The sequence below is a fragment of the Leuresthes tenuis genome, unplaced genomic scaffold, assembly GCF_036924035.1.
Source record: "Leuresthes tenuis unplaced genomic scaffold, fLeuTen1.0.hap1 SCAF_5, whole genome shotgun sequence".
In the NCBI taxonomy this organism is placed as follows: domain Eukaryota; kingdom Metazoa; phylum Chordata; class Actinopteri; order Atheriniformes; family Atherinopsidae; genus Leuresthes; species Leuresthes tenuis.
Window position 1 is genome coordinate 4,371,001 of NW_027325359.1, and position 17,994 is coordinate 4,388,994.

Here is a 17,994-nt window from a genome sequence, read left to right on the forward strand (position 1 = left end):
CAGGCAATTTAGTGACAATGTTCAAGCGCACACAGCCTGTAAATGACAAACAAACGCTGTGTCATTAAACGTGACTAAATCAAACTGTACGATTGAAAAAAAAAAAAAAAACTAACAATTTACTCAAAAACGAAAAGGATAAATTACACTGTTCCCACACTGTGGAAGACACCTACGTGGTTAAAATGACATCTTACTTCCTGTCCACAATGTATGTATGTATATCTATATAATCATGTTATAATGCGTCTAACATAAGGGGAAAAAGTTACCATATAACAAATAATTACATGATCAAATCTGACAACTATAGATACATTTATAGAACAAGAAGATGCTGGATGTGGCATTTTCATTACACCATTCATATTAAAGAATAGTGACAGATAAAGGGAGCTACTTACCGGTCCCAAGTTTTCTTTTGGAATATTTTTTTTGGTAAGGAAAATCTCTCATTGCCCCTAATAGGTCTCTTTCTTCCAATATAATCTAAATCTTCTTTTTCTCTCTAAGAAAACCTAAACGCATTTTTAAAGTTAGGTGCATTTAAGAATATAATGTTCCCTATACCGAGGAGAAGTTGAGTTCACTTGCACTGCCCCTACCCAGCCCACTCCCCTGTATCTGCAACCCGACCTGGTTATGCAAATTGTACAGAGATTGGCATCCTGCTTAGCCAATCGACTGCCGCGTCTGCGTTGAAGGTCCCGCCCATTACAACGGACTGACATATGGGAGGCTTCGTTAGGCGGGATGTTCAGGAACAGCATGTTCGTTCAGTTATGGGAGTTGTAGTTGGGGTGGGGTGCGTTCAGTTCTGCACGTCGTACATGAGGAATGAACCATTACCCTGTTAACAGTTTCCTTCCCTGATCGATCATTTTTTGCAGACATATTTCCACTACAGCTTTCTTTGCCCTTAAATAGACGCAATGTGCCGCGACAGCTACCCTTGGAGCTGCTTTAAATGACCGTGAAGCTCGTATGACTGTGAAAGCATCGACCCCTGCAGTGTGAAGTGGTTGAACTCGGCTTACTTGTGTACAGTGTTGCCATGAGCAGAGTGTGGCTGTGCACGTACGAAGGATGCTGCATGACAGTCTGATCTGAGGATGACGATGAGGAGGAGGAGGAGTAGGAGGAACACTCAATTATTTACGGTGTGAGAGTTCAGGACTCCCTGACATCATTGCCAAATTGTATAACATCCTATCAATTTAAATATATATATATATATATATAAATCACATGAAAAAGCTTTAACACAAATGCATTTAAAGTGTAGACTTACTCTTTGCTCCCACTCACTGTAATTCACAAACACTCACTGTAATTTATAGATATATATATATATATAGCAGATTTATACAATTATTCAAATAACACTTAATTTTAGATCTGCTCAGACATTCTTTATTGAGAAACATCACAAGGTGTAGAAAAACTTTGATTTAAATTACCTCTTTCCGTTCTCTCTTTATTTCTTATTCGATTAAAACACATTATGGTTTGGGGCTTTCCTCAACCCAGTTTAGTTATCGCCTAGATCAGTTATCCTCAATCATAACCACTCTGGATTATTCACCCCCAGGAGACACATAACCCCATGACATAGCGGGGTCACACACTGTGTTATATAACAGCTGAATTTGCGAATGCGGATTTTCCGGCAGGGGGTGACAAATGCAACTGTATTGAAAACGTAGGCGTGGAAATGGTTCATTTATGGTTAATCCTATTACAGTAAATGTGCCAGGTATGTAATAATAGATAAGATCAGATCAGATTTTTAATGGTGTGCAACACACTCCTCAATTCATCATCTATAAATCAGTTTCAGAAGGAAACACATTCAGCATTTTTTTTTCAGATTTTAAATTCACATTAACTTCGATGTGTTTATGGTAATGTACACAGAACCGTATGCTAAATTTTAGCATCACACATTTTTAAATTTTAGTTTCACACTAAGACCAGGCACACAATATTACACATAATAACTGTATGCTAATAGAGCATGGTATCAGATTATAAAAACAAGTATTTATAAGCAACCCAGATTAAATATGGGAAAAAATGTTAAGAATATTATAGTAATATTCTTGAATATTATCAGATAACGTCTTTAAAATAAAGTGACAAACACTTAAAAGACACGATACAGTTGACTACTACACTCAACAGAAAGCATGCTTTTGTCAGGGTTATTTTTACATTTTTATGACCCCTTTTAAATGCTGAATATGCTCAAATGTACAATATTTCAGAGTTGCTCCTTTCACATTGCCAGGCTGCCAATTTTGTTTTAGAGACAAAACTAATGTCTGACAGTTTGTGGAGGAATTAATTAATTTATTAATTATTTTGTATCTAAAATATTCTAAATGAACATGATGGAAATTTGGAGCCTTTGATTAAAGAAAGAGAGAAAAAACAAACACAAAAACGTATAAAAAACTTTTCCATAAAAGAAGTAATCTGTGCCATCTATGTACTATGTCAACTGTTTTTTGCAGGTACATTTTAATTTGATCATCTGTAAATGCCGCATGCTTTTCCATTGCATTTGCATTGAAAATGTGATTTTAAAAACAAATTATACAATATAAGATAATAAATGTTACGGCTGCATTTGTATGTTTCTGTAATCCCGTTATCTTAAAAGGGACCCATTGACCCTTATGACGGACACTGTCTCTTTAAGAGTCACATTTGTCGAAGTGCACTCGGCCATTTCCGTCGTTCGCCAGCCGGTGGTGTCACTCAACAACCGTGGAGACTTCAAATCTCTCTAACATACCCTACACACCACTGAATAGGGTAGGTTTGGAATTAAAACCGAATACTTTAATACCACATTGTTGCTGCATTGGCTTTGCATGGGATTTGGGTAAATGCGCTGGCACGCTAAGCGCTTTTTATTTAGAGTTTGAAAGAGCTTGTAGTTGACGTTAGCTAATTTTAGCTATTACGAGGCTAGCTAGCATGCTACACTGAAGCTAATTTTACTATCCAGCGTCATTTGTTCGGTAGGAACAAGGTTACAGAATTGCCCCATTCTTGTCGTCAGAGCTTGTGTCTTTAAGGGAGATATCTACATTTGTGATGCATGCACATGTCTTATAAGAACTTGGGATGGCACTGTTAGGTGGGAAGTTTTCTTCTTTGTTTACAAATGTAGCCTTTGCTCAGTAAGGTTGCTGTTGGTTAGCTAGCTAGCGTTAAGTAACATATTTCTGTTTGTGTGCAATAATAAAGACAAAATAAAGTACACAAATTTGTTATTTGATCGTGAGCTAATATTAGTTCAAAAGGGCTTACGTGCTCAGACAGGAAATTTTTCAACTTGTTGGTTTTCTGTGATTGTGATAATGTCCCAGTGGCCAGCTTTTCTCTCTTCCCTTCAACTAAAATGCTCGGACGTAGAATATAAAATTTATAAAGTTCTTATTCCATGAATTCTTATTAGCATGTAGTACATTGGCCTACAAGTTAACAGTACCCAAAATCAGCAACAGTCAACGAGACAGAATTGTCATAACCCTCAACATTGGAATGAATGGAAAAATGTAATAATGAGAAACTGGGAATCTGTTAGAGTAGTAGCTGTAATGCTGTTACATTACAAGCGTGTTTGAGTAAAATTGCTTTTGTAAAAATTAAGTGTATACAAAATACATATCAAGACTTATCTAAAATATACCCAAAACCAAGGTGTTGATGTATTAAACTGTTTCGTTGCCAAGTCCCAGATTGTCTACTAAACTGACCCATGCAGACAGGGCAAGAGCTTCGATCTTGTACATGTCAGTTGCATGAGTTCTATTACAGAGACTTTGGAATCCACTATCTCAGATTTATTCATTTATTTATTTTAACTTTTATCTAAGAAAAGCAAACACTATATGACATTTTTCTTGTACTTGAGGCTGAATTGTTACTTTAAAACTGGCCAATGATTTCTATTAGCTCTTTATGTTCGCTCTCAGCTGAATGTGACTGAGGTTCAGCAGATTCATCTACATTTTGTTGTTATTGTTTGACCATTTTTTCATCTAGTCCACCAGCACGACGGATTCAATTTGGACCGTTTCAAAATACAGCTCTTCAAATTGAACGTGGAAGTTACAAGTTTACAGCAAGCAAGAGTGTTTGATTTATTTGTATCCTTTAATGTTAAACACAATCAATTCTTTTGTATCTCCCAAGTCTAATTTTTAGATAAAAGCCGTCAATTTTGCAGCCGTTGTTCTGATGGTCAGTCATGGATGAAGACGACAGCCAAGATGAGCTGATCAACCGCAGTACGTCCCACAATAAGGGAAAAAGAGCTGCACTTTGGGCCATTTCAGGTAGCTTCTTTTAAAACGTTTTACATTTTCTACAACAATTTTCTTCACTTCCCTTAGTGAGATTCCATTAATTTTGTGTTTGTTTGTTTGTTGTTGTTTTTTTCACCTGACTTTCAGATGACTCAGATGACATGGAGGAGGAATCTGAGGAAGAAGAATCTGATAGTGGTGATGAAGAAGACCAAGACCAAGTAAATGGGGCAGATGATGATGAAGAGGAGGAGGGTAAAAGTGACACACAGAGCTTTAGATTTTCTGTAGATGTGAAGGAAATTTCCTCTGGAAATATGGTTTGAATAGTACATGCAGTGAATCATTGATTTCTTCTCACTTTTTTCAGACGAGGAGGAGGAGGATGCAGATGCAAAGCCAGAGGAAGGAGCTTTTGGGGGAACATCCGCTGACCTTACAGGGATGAGCTCAGATGAGGACACAGAAAGGTGTCCCATCTGCCTGAACTCATTCACCAGCCAGCCTGTTGCAACACCAGAGAGCTGTGAGCACTACTTCTGTTTCGACTGCATCCTTGAATGGACCAAGGTGGGTCTGACTTATTGATGTAGAAAACTAGTGAAAGAGCAATCTTTTTTACCGTCTGTGGTTGAGAAAAAAATAACTCACTCCTCTTGCTTGTTGTTTTTTTCCCCTCACATATAGAATGCAAACTCATGTCCTGTAGACCGTATTGTCTTTAGCAGCATATACCTTAGGAAATGTTATGGAGGCAAAGTGAAGAAAATGGTAAGTGTGTCTGCTTTTACATAAGGTGTGGAATGAAAAATCCATTTTGTACCAAAAACAAGATTGCTGTATGTTGATGATCTATTCAGATAACAGTGCAGAAGCCAGTGAAGGCAGGTCAAGAAGAAACTGTAGATTTGGACCTGGAGCAGACCAGCTGTGAGGTGTGTGGGGGCAGTGACCGTGAGGATCGCCTCTTGCTCTGTGATGGCTGTGATGCAGGGTGAGATAGATATGATTTTATTTAATATACCTTTCTCTGTAGAGAGTACATTTTTTCACTCTTGACCATCTTAAAGCTTGTTGTGAGTTCAGTCTTTTTGTTCCATAGGTATCACATGGAGTGCCTCACACCTCCTCTTGATTCTGTTCCCGTTGAGGAATGGTTTTGTCCTGAGTGTGAAGCCAACGGCCGTCACTCAAGTAAGCTTTTCAGTAATTTTGCATCTTAGATATTATAAACTTGGGCTACAAGAGGTCCTTACAAACTGAAAAATAAACAGCAACTATGAAGAGATAAGGAAGGGGTTTTCCACCACTGGTTCCAGGGGTTGTTTGGAACCACAGCCTCAATGAGAGCCAATTATTTCTGCTTTGACTGTCAAAATGCTTGCTCCAGCTCTAAAACACAGGTGTTTCACTTGCATCAACTCTTTCTAGAGTGGTTCTGTCCCCTCGCTTCTCCAGTCCACATGTTGAAGTGTCCTTGGGCAAGACAATAAGTCTCATATAACCTTCAATGTACTCTTTGGTGCATGATAGAGAAAGATGTATGAATCTGCCATCGAATGGTTTAACTGTTGTCCTGTGATGCACTTGTCTGTTATATGGTATGTTTAGTGTATTTTGAGGTGTTTTCTTTTGTTGTTGGGTGTAGTTTTAGGTCTTGTGTTTACCTTTCTTTGCAAAGAAAGTGAGTTGGAAAAATATTATGTATGAGAATTGCACATATACCCAATTATCTAACTAATTGACCATAGATTATTGGTGTGTTCTTTCATAAGTCGGATGTTTAAATACTTTTTGCCTCAGGAGGTTTAGCTGAGGAACTCAGTGATACAGACAGCCTTCCCTCTACTGCCCATCCTGCCACCAGTCGATCCCGACCTCATACTGCAGGTCCTACAAGAGCTATTGCCCGTACCCAGCAGAGTGAGAGGGTTCGTGCCAATGTCAACCGACATCGTATCACCCAGGCACGCACATCGCAGGTTTGGCATGAGGCGTGACGCTTCTGTCATGGCTAATTTTCTAACCTTTCTCAAGTGCAAACATATGTGCGTTGTTGGATTTTGAAGTAAATGTCTTAAGCTCAACAAGGATTGCTGGTGTACAAATTAAATTGACTGACAATATTAACATGTTAATAATTAATTAATAATTAATGTTTATGCTGTTCAGTTGGTGACTGCTTGTGAGGCAATGCATGCATGCATGCAAGTTTTTCTTTCTTAATGGTATTTGTGCAAATATTACACAAGCAGCAGAGTAATGCAAACATTTCCTCTCTAGCTGGCTCCAACATATCTGATACAATCAACTTGGCTGGATGAAACTATAAATGCTGTGGTGGCTGGGCTCAATACAGCTGTTTATGTACGGGACTTCACACCTCGTGCTCCGTCCAGCCGCAGACGCAAGACTAGTAAGTGAGGACATGAGTCCAAATGAGTAGGGGATTCCAGGATTTTGATAAAACAAGAAGACATATGAAGTGCAGGAGTTATTCAAAAGATTGCCTCAAGGGTTAAACTTTGATTGGGTTGTTATTGTAACTTTTATTATTAATTATGCAGGAAAGCGCAGAAAGGTGACAAATAAGAGGACATCTTCTGCTAAGGGTAAAAATGGTCAAGTGGCAAGCACAGGTGTCAAGAGGAGGAAACGGAGAGTTAGGAGGACTAAATCTAGAAGAAAACTGGTAAGTGTATCAACATTAGTATTGCTAAATAGGCCTTGATATTAAGCTTTTTCCAAGTGACTGATTTATTTTACTTGTCCGAGATAGAATCGAGGGCTGATTTGATCAAAAAGAAAAAAAGATTAACAGGAATTTGAAAAAATTGTTTTTGGTAATTTATGAACAAAACATACAGTGGAGGAAACTATTTGTGCAAGTACAATGTGCTATTTGTAGAATCATTAACATGAGCTTTGGGATATTTATAAGAGCTGTATCTGTCAAGGATGACGATACAAAAGACATTAATTTTCTTAGATAACATCGCCTTTTCTTTTTCTTTTTTTTCACTTTATGAAGAAAATGTGATGACAAATATTCCCTGATTTAGACTTCACTGAAAAGTCAGTTAGCTATTCTGCTGGTTTGAAAGCAGGTTGGTAACGTTACGTTGTTGCTAGCACAGTCAAAGCTGAAACTGTCAGGCATTACTGAACGTATTTAATAACAACATTAATATTACATGGTGGATCCATCTATTTTTTTGTTGTTCACTGAATATTAACTTGTAAAACTTATTTGTGAGTGTTGACAGTTTGAATTTTTACATGACTGCCGTTGGCCTCAATCTGCCAGAGTTTATAGAAATCTTTGAGTTGAGCACATCTTTTTAACAAAGTGATTCAAGCGGACCGAGGGGAGCTTTTTCAACATACTAGAAAAAAACTTTTTTCTTTATTTTTTGTACCTGCATGGTAAAAAGAACATTTTAAACCCACATTCAGCCATTTACTTCAGTTGTGTGCCTGAGATAGTAAATCTCACAGGATGAGAACAGCACATGCTGTCTGATTGGTCCACAGTTTGTGAACCCTGTCTGTGATTTTCACATAGACTCAGCACAAAGAAGCATGGATGGCTAGAGGATGCTCTAACACTTCATATTGTTTTCACTCAGTTGTTTAGACAACTACATGGGACTTTCCATTAGCACGGAGTCCAGTTGTCTGGCAAACGAGCAACCGCTAATGTCAAGCCATTTTAAGACCATACAGTTTTAAACATTTCACTGTATGTCACACTTAATTGAAAATGATAAATAAGCAAATTCTGTCGTAGTTAGTGTTTCTTATTAAGTGACTCTTTACGTATGGTTCCTTATAGGTAATGAAAAAGACTCCCAAAAGCCGCATTGCTAATAATCTTGGAATTGTGAAGGACAAGAAGAGCTCTTCACTTCCTACAGTGTACAGGCCGTCAGAGCACACATTAAGCAGCATGCGGGCTGACATAGGAGCTGCATCCCTCTCTATCTATGGGGATCCATTTGACCTGGATCCATTTGTGGATCGGTAAGAAGACGTACATTGGTTTTCTCGTTATCATTACGTAGTAATGACTGTCATTGCATTTTGTTTGTTTGTTTGTTTGTTTTTTCCATGCATAAAGTTGATTCATTAGCTTAATTTTCAAAAAACATGAAATATTACTGAATGTGATCTATTAAAGTGTGCATACGTTTCTGGACAGTGTTAGCATGTCAGTGAGAATATTCAGTGTTAATCATATCTCTGTGATCTACGGTTTGACCAGTGAGGAGGATGAACAGCAGGCCCACGTTACGCTGCTGTTGGAGGCCAAGAGGCGAGGGATCTCTCACTCTGCTCTTCGCTCTCACCAGCCTGTGGCTCGACCAGTCACTGCGAGTCTTTCCAGGTAACAAACTCTCTGTCTGTCAACACGTGTCACATTGAGTATTGGCAGCAGTTTCTAAAATTAAAATGGTTTATTCTTGATTTGTACATCACAACAGTATCTACTCATTTAGCTTATTAATGTTTTTATTAATTGCTACTTGTGTTTCAACAGAATGTCTGTCAGCTATTATGTGGCCCTTGTTCTTTCTGCCACTCACTGAATAGACAGAATAGAATAGACATTTAAGTCTGTGTGTTTAATAGTAATGCTGCGATATGGGGTCTCCCTCTCTGTGGTTGAAGCAGTGAGGAGCAGCACAGAGGACAGATAGCTTAGCAAAAAAGCGATTGACTTATTCATCGGTTGCATCATTTCAAAAAGGTGTTAAACATTCTAAAAAGAGATGTAAAAGTTGTTAAATGAACAACAAGACAACATTGGGTCGGACTACTCTCAATACAGGGGGCTGGCTGAATCAAAGCACTGCACAAGGCTTTAGATAAGCTGATATCACTGTTTTTGATTATTTAAAAAAAGGAAGAATATGTAAGTGGCAGTTAGTATACTGCCAACCCACCCAAGTATTAACAATGAGTGGGAAACCCTGTAGTGTCTCCTACTGTGTTCCTGCATGTGCTTGAATAGACTTCTGTATAGTGACTAACTTAGCAACACTGCTAAAATATAACCACTGTATCACTGTCCAAAAGTTTTTAAACATTAATGATGGATGGTTTAAGAATGCAGAAGTTTTTCATTTCTGAGTCACATAATGCCTTCAGCTAATGCAGGCATGTCTAACTTGGTGACAAATGGGTCATAAAAAAGAGAAAAAAAAAGCTCATCGAAAGAAAACAGACTCTAAAAATTCTTACTGTCGTCCATCATGGGAAAAGATGCATTGTTGCTCATCTCAGTCAAATCGACAGCTGCAGATTGTATCAAACTTCACAAACATTAGCACAGTAAAGAAATGAATATGCCAATAATTAATAAATGATTAATAAAAGTAGAAAACAACATGAAAACAAAAATTCTCATCATTCTGAAGTATTGATTTCTCTTTTTTAGATTTACCAACATATGTACTTCAGAGATCCCATTAAATCTTTTTCAGGAGGGGTGTTAATGTCCAACAGTCCGGAGCTGTTGTGGAGGCGGCTCCTGTGCCTGATCTACTCGGCAGCATCCTGTCAGGACAAAACATGCTATTGATGGACAGCTCTGATGTTGTCATAAATCGTGATGGTTCCCTGAAAGCTGCAAAGCCAAGTAAGTGTCTGGGACCCATTTTAAGAGACAGTAAGATTGAAATAGGCAGCATCTGTGTGTTTGGAGAAGTAACTTTTTTCCGCCTTTCATTTGAAAAGCATTTGTTGTTGAAATTTGCCAAGCATTATGCTCACATTGAATATCCAACAACCCCAGCTTGTGAATATCAAGCTTTTAAACTATCGTCAATCTGCAACATCTCCAGCTGATTGTAACGGACTGTTAATCAATTTTCTGACGTGGGATGTCTGATGATAATGGTTTTATCAACGTGTCACACCAACAACATCCTGGCACTCAGACATGTCACCTTTATGTTAATATTGCTCATGACTTCATTCAAACATACCCACTGCAGTGAAGGAGAGAGCCAAAGCACACATACAATATCTCATATTCACAAGAGAGTGGACAGCATGTTTGTGATATAATGTCAAAGACCTATATGCAATATGCATCAATCTAAGTCGAGCCGATCTGCACAACCCCATCTTCAAAAATATCTGTTGAATAATCGCCTGAACCTGAATCATAACCTCTAATCAGGACTCCAACACTGTTGTAGTTGTCTTTTTATTGTCCTTCTATAGGCAAATTGTATTAAAATAAACTACAGTACTTAGTTTAGCGATACAGATTCTTAACAGCAGCCAGGATAGAGGCCTGCTGCCTCTCTGGTGCATTTATTAAAAAGTGGGTGAATGAGATAGAGCGAGGGCAACCTGCACGACCTGCAAGTTATGGGTCGACCTTTGCATCATTACAGCATTTGTAATGGGTTTAATTTCCTTGATTAGTACACTGTGTGTTCCTCTAACCTGTTCTCAGATTTTCACAAGTGTCCAGATTGAAACATCACAGATCATTTTAATTTAGACATGAACAATAACACATTTTATGAGTGATTGTTTTTAGTAATTGTTCTTAAATTCTACCTTGAGAGAATTTGCTAATATACTCAGATTTTTTACTTCATACTAAGCCAAAAGTAATACCATACTGTACTTTTTTTCCCCCCATTTTTCTTTTATGCAATTATTCAGTTACAGTGACGCCGTCTACATCAATACCAGAAGATGCCAGCACCCCCATCAACCCAGGGATGTCACCTAACTTAGGAGACAATTTTCTGTCTCCACACTACAGTGGGGATTTACCAGGATCCTCCCATAGCTCTGTGAATAGACATTTGAGCCAGAACTCATCTCATTTACCCTCCTCCATGCCCTCCTCATCCAATCACACCCAACCAGCTCGCCATTCTGATGTACCGCCAAGAGGAGATCCAAGTTTTCACTCTCGTCGGCCATACAGACCAACCCCTCCTCCTTGTCACTTGGAAACCAATGAAGTAAGGGCTCCAAGAGTAACCACCTTCTCATCCGTTCAGCCCATCCAACAGTCTAACCTCAAAAGCAACGAAATGGCTTCATCACAGTCCCAACCTAAAAAGGCACCTACAAAGCCCATGTGGGTAGATGTGTCAGTGCTTCCAAGAATACCAAAAATAAGAAAGGAGAGTAACAATGTGACAAATGACAGTACTAGTCAAGGTGGCAGTCATAATAACAACAGAGTTGGCAGTAATCGGGGAAGAAATGGTAACTCTACCAGTAGTGGTAATGGCTACGGCATGTCTGAAACCGGCATGAACAGCCTGTCTCGGGATAAAGGACGGCAGCAAAGTGTAGACCAGCAAAAGGGCCAAGCTGACGGTCAGGCCCAGAGACCTCAGTCTGACGGGGCAAGCTCATCATCATCCTTCTCCAGCTCATTCTCTTCTTCTGCCTCTGGCTCCTCTGCTAGCCATCCACGGTATGCCTCATCTTCTTCATCTTCATCAGCTGTGAGTTTTCGCATTAATTCTAGTGGGAACACCTGGCATGCAAGGCGGCTAAGCATGGCATCATCCTCGACTACTGAAGGCCCCATACAGCAACACTGGAGAAAGAAGGAAGATGAAGCAAAAAAGAAACAGTGCAAGGATAAGCAAATGCTGCTGGCATCACGTACCCTGGTCGGTAAGGAACAAGACAGCAATAATATCTATGATCCCTTTAATCCCACGCTGTCTGATTCAAGCAGCTCAGGTGATGAAGCTGAGGGCACAAGCTTGAACACCAGCCCTCAACGAGCCACACATGAGCAAAAGACTCCTACATTAGGAAAGAAGGAGGGCTCAGCACTGAGCAGGTGGGATCTGGTGCAGGTGAAAACTGAATCACAGGAGACTGAGGTGTCACAGGAAGAACCAGGGACTGCTCAGAATACCATAGTGGATCCAATACTGTCAGTGGATTGTGTCAAAGTCAAACAAGAGTCAAAATTAGTAGACGTGAAAATTGATAAGCAAACATTATCCCTTGACAGTAAAGTTAAGAGGGAACCAAAAGTAGATGACGCATCTGAAAGTTTTGGTGACAGCATTAGAAGTTACTCTAATTCAGAGATGGCAGAAATCAAACCACCTGCTCAACATAGCTTGGATCAAGTAAAAACTGAGAAGGACGCACAGTCAGGTGATAATGGACAACATGCTGGAATATCCAATAAATATCTGCTTAACTACGGGCATGATTCACCAGCATCGCACTCTGCTGTCACCAAGAAAAAACAAAAGGAAGAAACTAAATCAGATTCCACATCCTGTTCTAAGTCCTCATTAAAAGATTTAGGCCACAAGCAAACCGCCAAAACTTCAAAAGAGCAACAGTCCAGTAGTTCTGAGACAGACAGAAGTAGAAAAGAAGATCATCATGCCTCCGGTCAGGAAGGTAATAAGAAAGAAAGAGACAAGGACAAAGGCAGGAGTTCCAGGCGGTCACGGTCAAGAGAAAGGCGGAGGGCACGCTCAACATCAGACAGCTCTCAGCCCAACTCTCCTGATAGGACTCAGAGGAGGAGACAGCATTCCCGCTCGCGATCAAGAGACGAGACAAGGAGGAGACCATCTAGGTAAATGTATAGAAATTTCCAGAAGCTTGCAGTATTCATCAAAGCATGCATTTCATCAAATAAGGATTTTGTCTGTCTTTGTCTGCATTTTAGGTCTTGTTCCAGCTCGAGCAGCAGAGAGCGTTCAAGGAGGAAGAAACAAAAACAAAGGGGCAAGGAGAGAAATGATCGCAGAGAGAAAGACTATGAGAGAAGGCGAGTGTCAAAAGACAAAAGACGTGGTCGGTCCCACTCAAAGTCACGTTCCAGGTCCAGAACTAGATCTAGATCCAAAGAGCATAAACGTGCAGTATCTCGCTCAAAATCAAGGTCTAGATCCAGAGAAAAGAGGAAAGATAACACCAGAGGACAACCTGCATCTCTCCCATCCAGAGATAAAGTGGAATCACGGTCTAAAGACAAGAGGAGACACAAGTCCAGATCCAGCTCGAGAGAGAAAAGGAAAAAAGAAGGATCATCCAGGGCTACACAGAAAACGTCAGGGACATGTGTTTCATCCTCGAGAGCTACAGATGAGACACAGGAGAAGAAAAAAGAAAAAGATATGACTAGAAAAAACATCAAAGAGGAAAAGTGTGTGGAAAAAGTGATTAAACAGGAACTGCCGTCCCGTTCCCTTACCCCTCAAGTCAAAAAGGAAGGTGGAAACCTTGGTGCAGAGAGCCGGGTCACAACTACAGAAACTACAAAAGATATAAAGAATTCAAAAGAAATCAGGGAAGAAAAAAAACTGTCTGTGGATATGTTTGAAGATTCTCCGCTTGATAAACCAATTAAGAGCGAAGAAAAAGACGCATCTTACTTGGAAGGAAGCAAAAATGTTAAAGCAGAGGAAAAGCCTATCAAAACTGACACTTGTGAAATGACCGTGATTAAATCTGAACCATGTCCCTCTGAGATTTGCCCCTTACCTCCTGTAACCTCATTCTCTGCACTGCTGACACCTGTTTCAGCAGAGCGCCTCCAGGACACAGCATCCCCATCTCAGCCAGTGTCAGCGGACTCTGGCAAACAACAAAACACTGTTGGGTTGACTGTCCCTGTAAAGCAAGAGCCCTCAGACTCAGATGATGACTTCAATGTTGATGTAATGCTGGACAACCTGGATTATGTGAAATCTGAGCATACAGAGGGGAGTGGTGCAACAGTGAAACGGGAGAAAGAAGAAGTGGAGGGGAAAGATGAAGGCGAGCAGGTGCCGACTGCAACAGGAGCGAAGTCCAAGACTCAGGTGAAGCGAGTTACCTGGAACATACAGGAGCCAGAGGGGCCTCAGCCGGAGAAATCTTCAAGCAGTAAGTGTTATCGATGGAGTTCAGGAGAGTGTCCTGGATCTGACTCTCAACTAAATGTTTGCTTCCTCTGCACAGAGCTGGCACTCTATAAATTGAAGCTGAAGCAGGAAGGAGTTCGCAGACCCTCTTTGCCAGTCCAGACATCCAGTCAGGTGGGAATGAGCTGCTTGTCACAGCAGCATTATTTAATGTTTTTGTACTTCTACAAGTGCATCATACATGCAGTGCATTTTATTACCTGGATGTGGCAGTGTTTACTCAGGAAGAACAAGTGAATGGTCTTGGAAAAAAGACACGTGATAGAAAGTAAAACTGATCCCGAGGTATTTTCAGATGAAACGAAAGTAGAACTGGGTGCTTCATGTTTTGCCCTCACTATTTCTAAACCAATTATGTTAGCAGACATATATTCATGTGTAATTAAGATGCACAACGCCAATGAATTTGATCTTTTTGTTGTATGTTATTTATCTATATAGGATTTATACACTAGTACTTAAGAAATATCCTGGTATATAAGAATAACACGTATTTCGGTTGTGGATCATTTTGAGTGCAAAATTTAGAAACTTTATGGCTAATATATCCTAAAACCTGGATTACCTTATAGCTGCAGTGCTTTTTTGTGTCATGCGCAATGAAAAAGAAATGACCTAGGGTTTTGGACTCTTGGCTGATGTATAATCTTCTTTGACTGCCTCAGGACATGGTCGAAGCTGCCAGTGACACCTCAAAGAAGGGTGCTGTTGGTCTGCACAGTGCCTGCACAAGTTCTGATGGCCAGCATCCTGAAGAGTTATCAGCCACTACACAAGGAGAGGTAGAGGAAGGGGATTTATCAAGGAAAGACAAGGTGAATATGGCATTTGATAGTTTCAGTCTTTAACACGTGGCCCACTCAAGTAATAACACTGTTTGGGAAACCCAGATCATGATGATGTTTTATTCCTGCCAACAGTATTTGAAAAAGCTGCACATGCAGGAGAGAGCCATAGAGGAGGTGAAGCTAGCTATCAAGCCTTTCTACCAAAGGAGAGACATCAACAAGGATGAATACAAAGAGATTTTACGCAAAGCTGTTCAGAAGGTTTGTAAAAATACCAAAATAATTGCTCACTGCTGTAACTTTTTCATTGATTGTATGTATTTCTGATGAATTCTAAGGAATGTCTCAGGGGGTCAGTTTATCTTACCGAACTATCTTGTGTTTCTGGTCACCAGGTGTGCCACAGCAAGAGCGGGGAAATCAATCCAGTGAAAGTGGGAAATCTGGTGAAGGCATACGTGGACAAATACAAACATGCTAGGAAACATAAAAAAGGAGAGGATTCAGAGAAGGTGCCTGAGGCACAGACAGAGGCCATGCAAATAACTGACAGTCCATGAGGGGTCATGATCAGGCCCAACTTTGTGTCCTGCCCCTGGGTGTGGTCTCCAGCTCTATAACACACCCAGTGAAACGCCACACTCAAATCTGTTCACGGTTCCAACGTGGAACATTTTCTTTAATGTTGAGCTTTCTACTTTTTTTTTGTGAACACCACCCTTCGGTGTCTCTTGCCTGGACTGACACTGCCAGCAACTGGTATTTACATGTAGTACAGCTCAGACACCTAATGGGAGACTGGGAGGTTATGCCTTAAAGAGGCAAAAACTCAAAGACGCTTCTAAGGGAATATAAATCAGGTGACTCTATCAGGTGAATCTATCCTCGCGCATATCACTGGGAGGATGCAGTGTCATGTTGGCTTTGAGTTTTCTATGGATTTTTTTTTTTCAGCGGGAGGGATAGGGTATTTATGTGTGTCAAAACTCACTTTGTCTATTCACAAGTGGTAACAGTATGCAGAGTCTGCATATTTATAAGGATCGTCACATTAGGGAAAGACACTGTTATGCAATTTTTGTAGACAATTTATCAGTATAGAACTGGAACAATTTTAGATTTAGTTGTAAATAATTCAGATTTGATATAATCACCTGTATGTTTCTTTGATGCCTGTTGTGAATGAGCGGCATAAGCGGTTCTTGTTTATAGAAATGTCTGATTTAGGTTTTATATTTCCAGGTCTGTGTTTTCTGTCTTCCACATCTCTAACGTCTAACTCTTAAGGAGTTAAGTCTGGTTGAGTCATTCTTATCAAATTCCACCGATTCTCTGAAGGCATTTCTGCATTATTCCTTTTTTTTTTTTTTCTTTGTTTCTTTTCCAAAACATGACAAATCTAGAAAACTGTGTTTTGAAAACCCAGAGAATATTATGTTTTTGTGCCAAAGCGGTACAGTTAATTGTAAAATGTAGGGCTTTTTTTTTTTTTTGGTTTCATTTGTCTGGTTATTCTTCTTTAACACAACGGTTTCACACGAGGGAAAACTAGATTTTATTTTAGAGCAAGAAAACTTTAAGACAAGCACAGTGTGTTATTAGCAAAGGTGCCACCCTCATTTCTTTACATAATTGGAGACCTAATTTTTGATCTGACGCTGTCATGTCAAACGTTTTAACTAAAGGCTTTCGTTGTTGTTATTTTGTATTCAGTAAAATATTTAGCTAAATTATTATTTTTTTTTGGCATCATTCTATGATTGAGATCAGTTTAAAAACCACATACATGCCCCAGCGTTTACCAGCAGTTGGTGCGGTTCCTTTTGTTCGGGACAGAAAAGATGGACAGAACTTCTGCAGTAATCACAGCCTTATGTTGGCCGCTTTAACAGTGTCTTTAGCCTAAACCTTATCTTAGTGATAATCTTTACTGCTCTGTGTTACTTTCTCTAACTAAAGTATTCACAAAAAAAATTAATTCCTGGTTGTTCATTATTTTGTTGTCTACTGTATACTACTTTGTTTGCCTTTAATTGTATAAAGTCATTATGTATGTTGAGGCTTAATAAAGCCATGGACTTGAAATGGAAGACTCAAAAAAAAAAAAAAGAAAAAAGCAGGTGCTGATGTGTTCTGAATGTTTTTTTCTGCCTTTTACTTGATCAAACAGGCCAGGTGTTTCTCAGAGGGAACACAAATAATAAATCACTGATGGAAAATAGATTTTTGGCTTATGTCGGCTCACTTTATGTCCTATTTGACAATTTATTATTTTTTTTTTTTTTTACAGATTTGGAGCTTGAAGTTCTATCTGCACAATAAAAATGTCATGATGCTGAAAGCGGCTGGTGTGGTGGTTAGCACCATCACCAGGTTGGAGTCCCAGCTGGAGCCTTTCTGTGTGGAGTTGGCATGTTCATCCCACTGCCCTGACATGCATGTTAGGTTAACTGGTGTCAGTGTGAGCGTATATGTTTGTCCCGTGTGGCCCTATGTGTGGCATCTGACTTGGATTAAGCACGTATAGCAAATGGATGATGCTTAAAGCATTTTTCTCTTTAAGGCTGCAAAATGAGATCTGTGACTTCAGAAGTCACATGATTAAATAGGGTCCACCTGTGTGTGGTCTAAGTGTCACATGATGCCACTATAAATGCACCTATTCTGCAAGCCCAGAGTGCAGCATCACCAAGCACGGAGCTCTCCAATCAGATCAGGGGTTTAATTGTGGGAAAGTACAAATCACAGTCTGGTTCAATTATCCACAACTTTAGAAATGTCACAGAGCCCCGTTAAATCCATGATCACAAAACAAACATGCCTAGAGAGGGGCATCCACCAAAACTCATAGACCAGGCAAGGAGGGCATTAATCAGAGAGGCAACAAATTTGAGAAGCTGGAAAGCCACACAAGAAAGTATCTGTCTATAGGACTTCTTTCAGCTCTACACCCTG

The 17,994-nt window shown here is 39.7% G+C and overlaps 1 protein-coding gene across 1 annotated transcript; it reads left to right on the forward strand.

Annotated features, from left to right (window-relative positions):
- The first annotated feature begins 2,743 nt into the window (after positions 1-2,743).
- Positions 2,744-17,262, forward strand: phrf1 (PHD and ring finger domains 1). Its single transcript, XM_072385540.1, has 19 exons — positions 2,744-2,820; positions 4,210-4,352; positions 4,470-4,577; positions 4,693-4,892; positions 5,010-5,093; positions 5,183-5,316; positions 5,425-5,516; positions 6,126-6,304; positions 6,606-6,738; positions 6,890-7,014; positions 8,158-8,345; positions 8,587-8,709; positions 9,809-9,963; positions 11,007-12,918; positions 13,012-14,213; positions 14,289-14,365; positions 14,917-15,066; positions 15,172-15,300; positions 15,435-17,262. Exons 2-19 carry the CDS (start codon positions 4,265-4,267, stop codon positions 15,597-15,599), a joined length of 5,244 nt encoding a protein of 1,747 aa, XP_072241641.1. The 5' UTR covers positions 2,744-2,820; positions 4,210-4,264; the 3' UTR covers positions 15,600-17,262.
- Positions 17,263-17,994: the final 732 nt, after the last annotated feature.

Excerpts from the sequence above, each read along its gene's own strand:
- phrf1 (XM_072385540.1), top strand. The coding sequence starts at position 4,265 with ATGGATGAAGACGACAGCCAAGATGAGCTGATCAACCGCAGTACGTCC. Across the intron at positions 5,094-5,182 it reads GAGGCAAAGTGAAGAAAATG|ATAACAGTGCAGAAGCCAGT; the intron begins GTAAGTGTGTCT and ends TGATCTATTCAG. Across the intron at positions 7,015-8,157 it reads CTAAATCTAGAAGAAAACTG|GTAATGAAAAAGACTCCCAA; the intron begins GTAAGTGTATCA and ends GGTTCCTTATAG.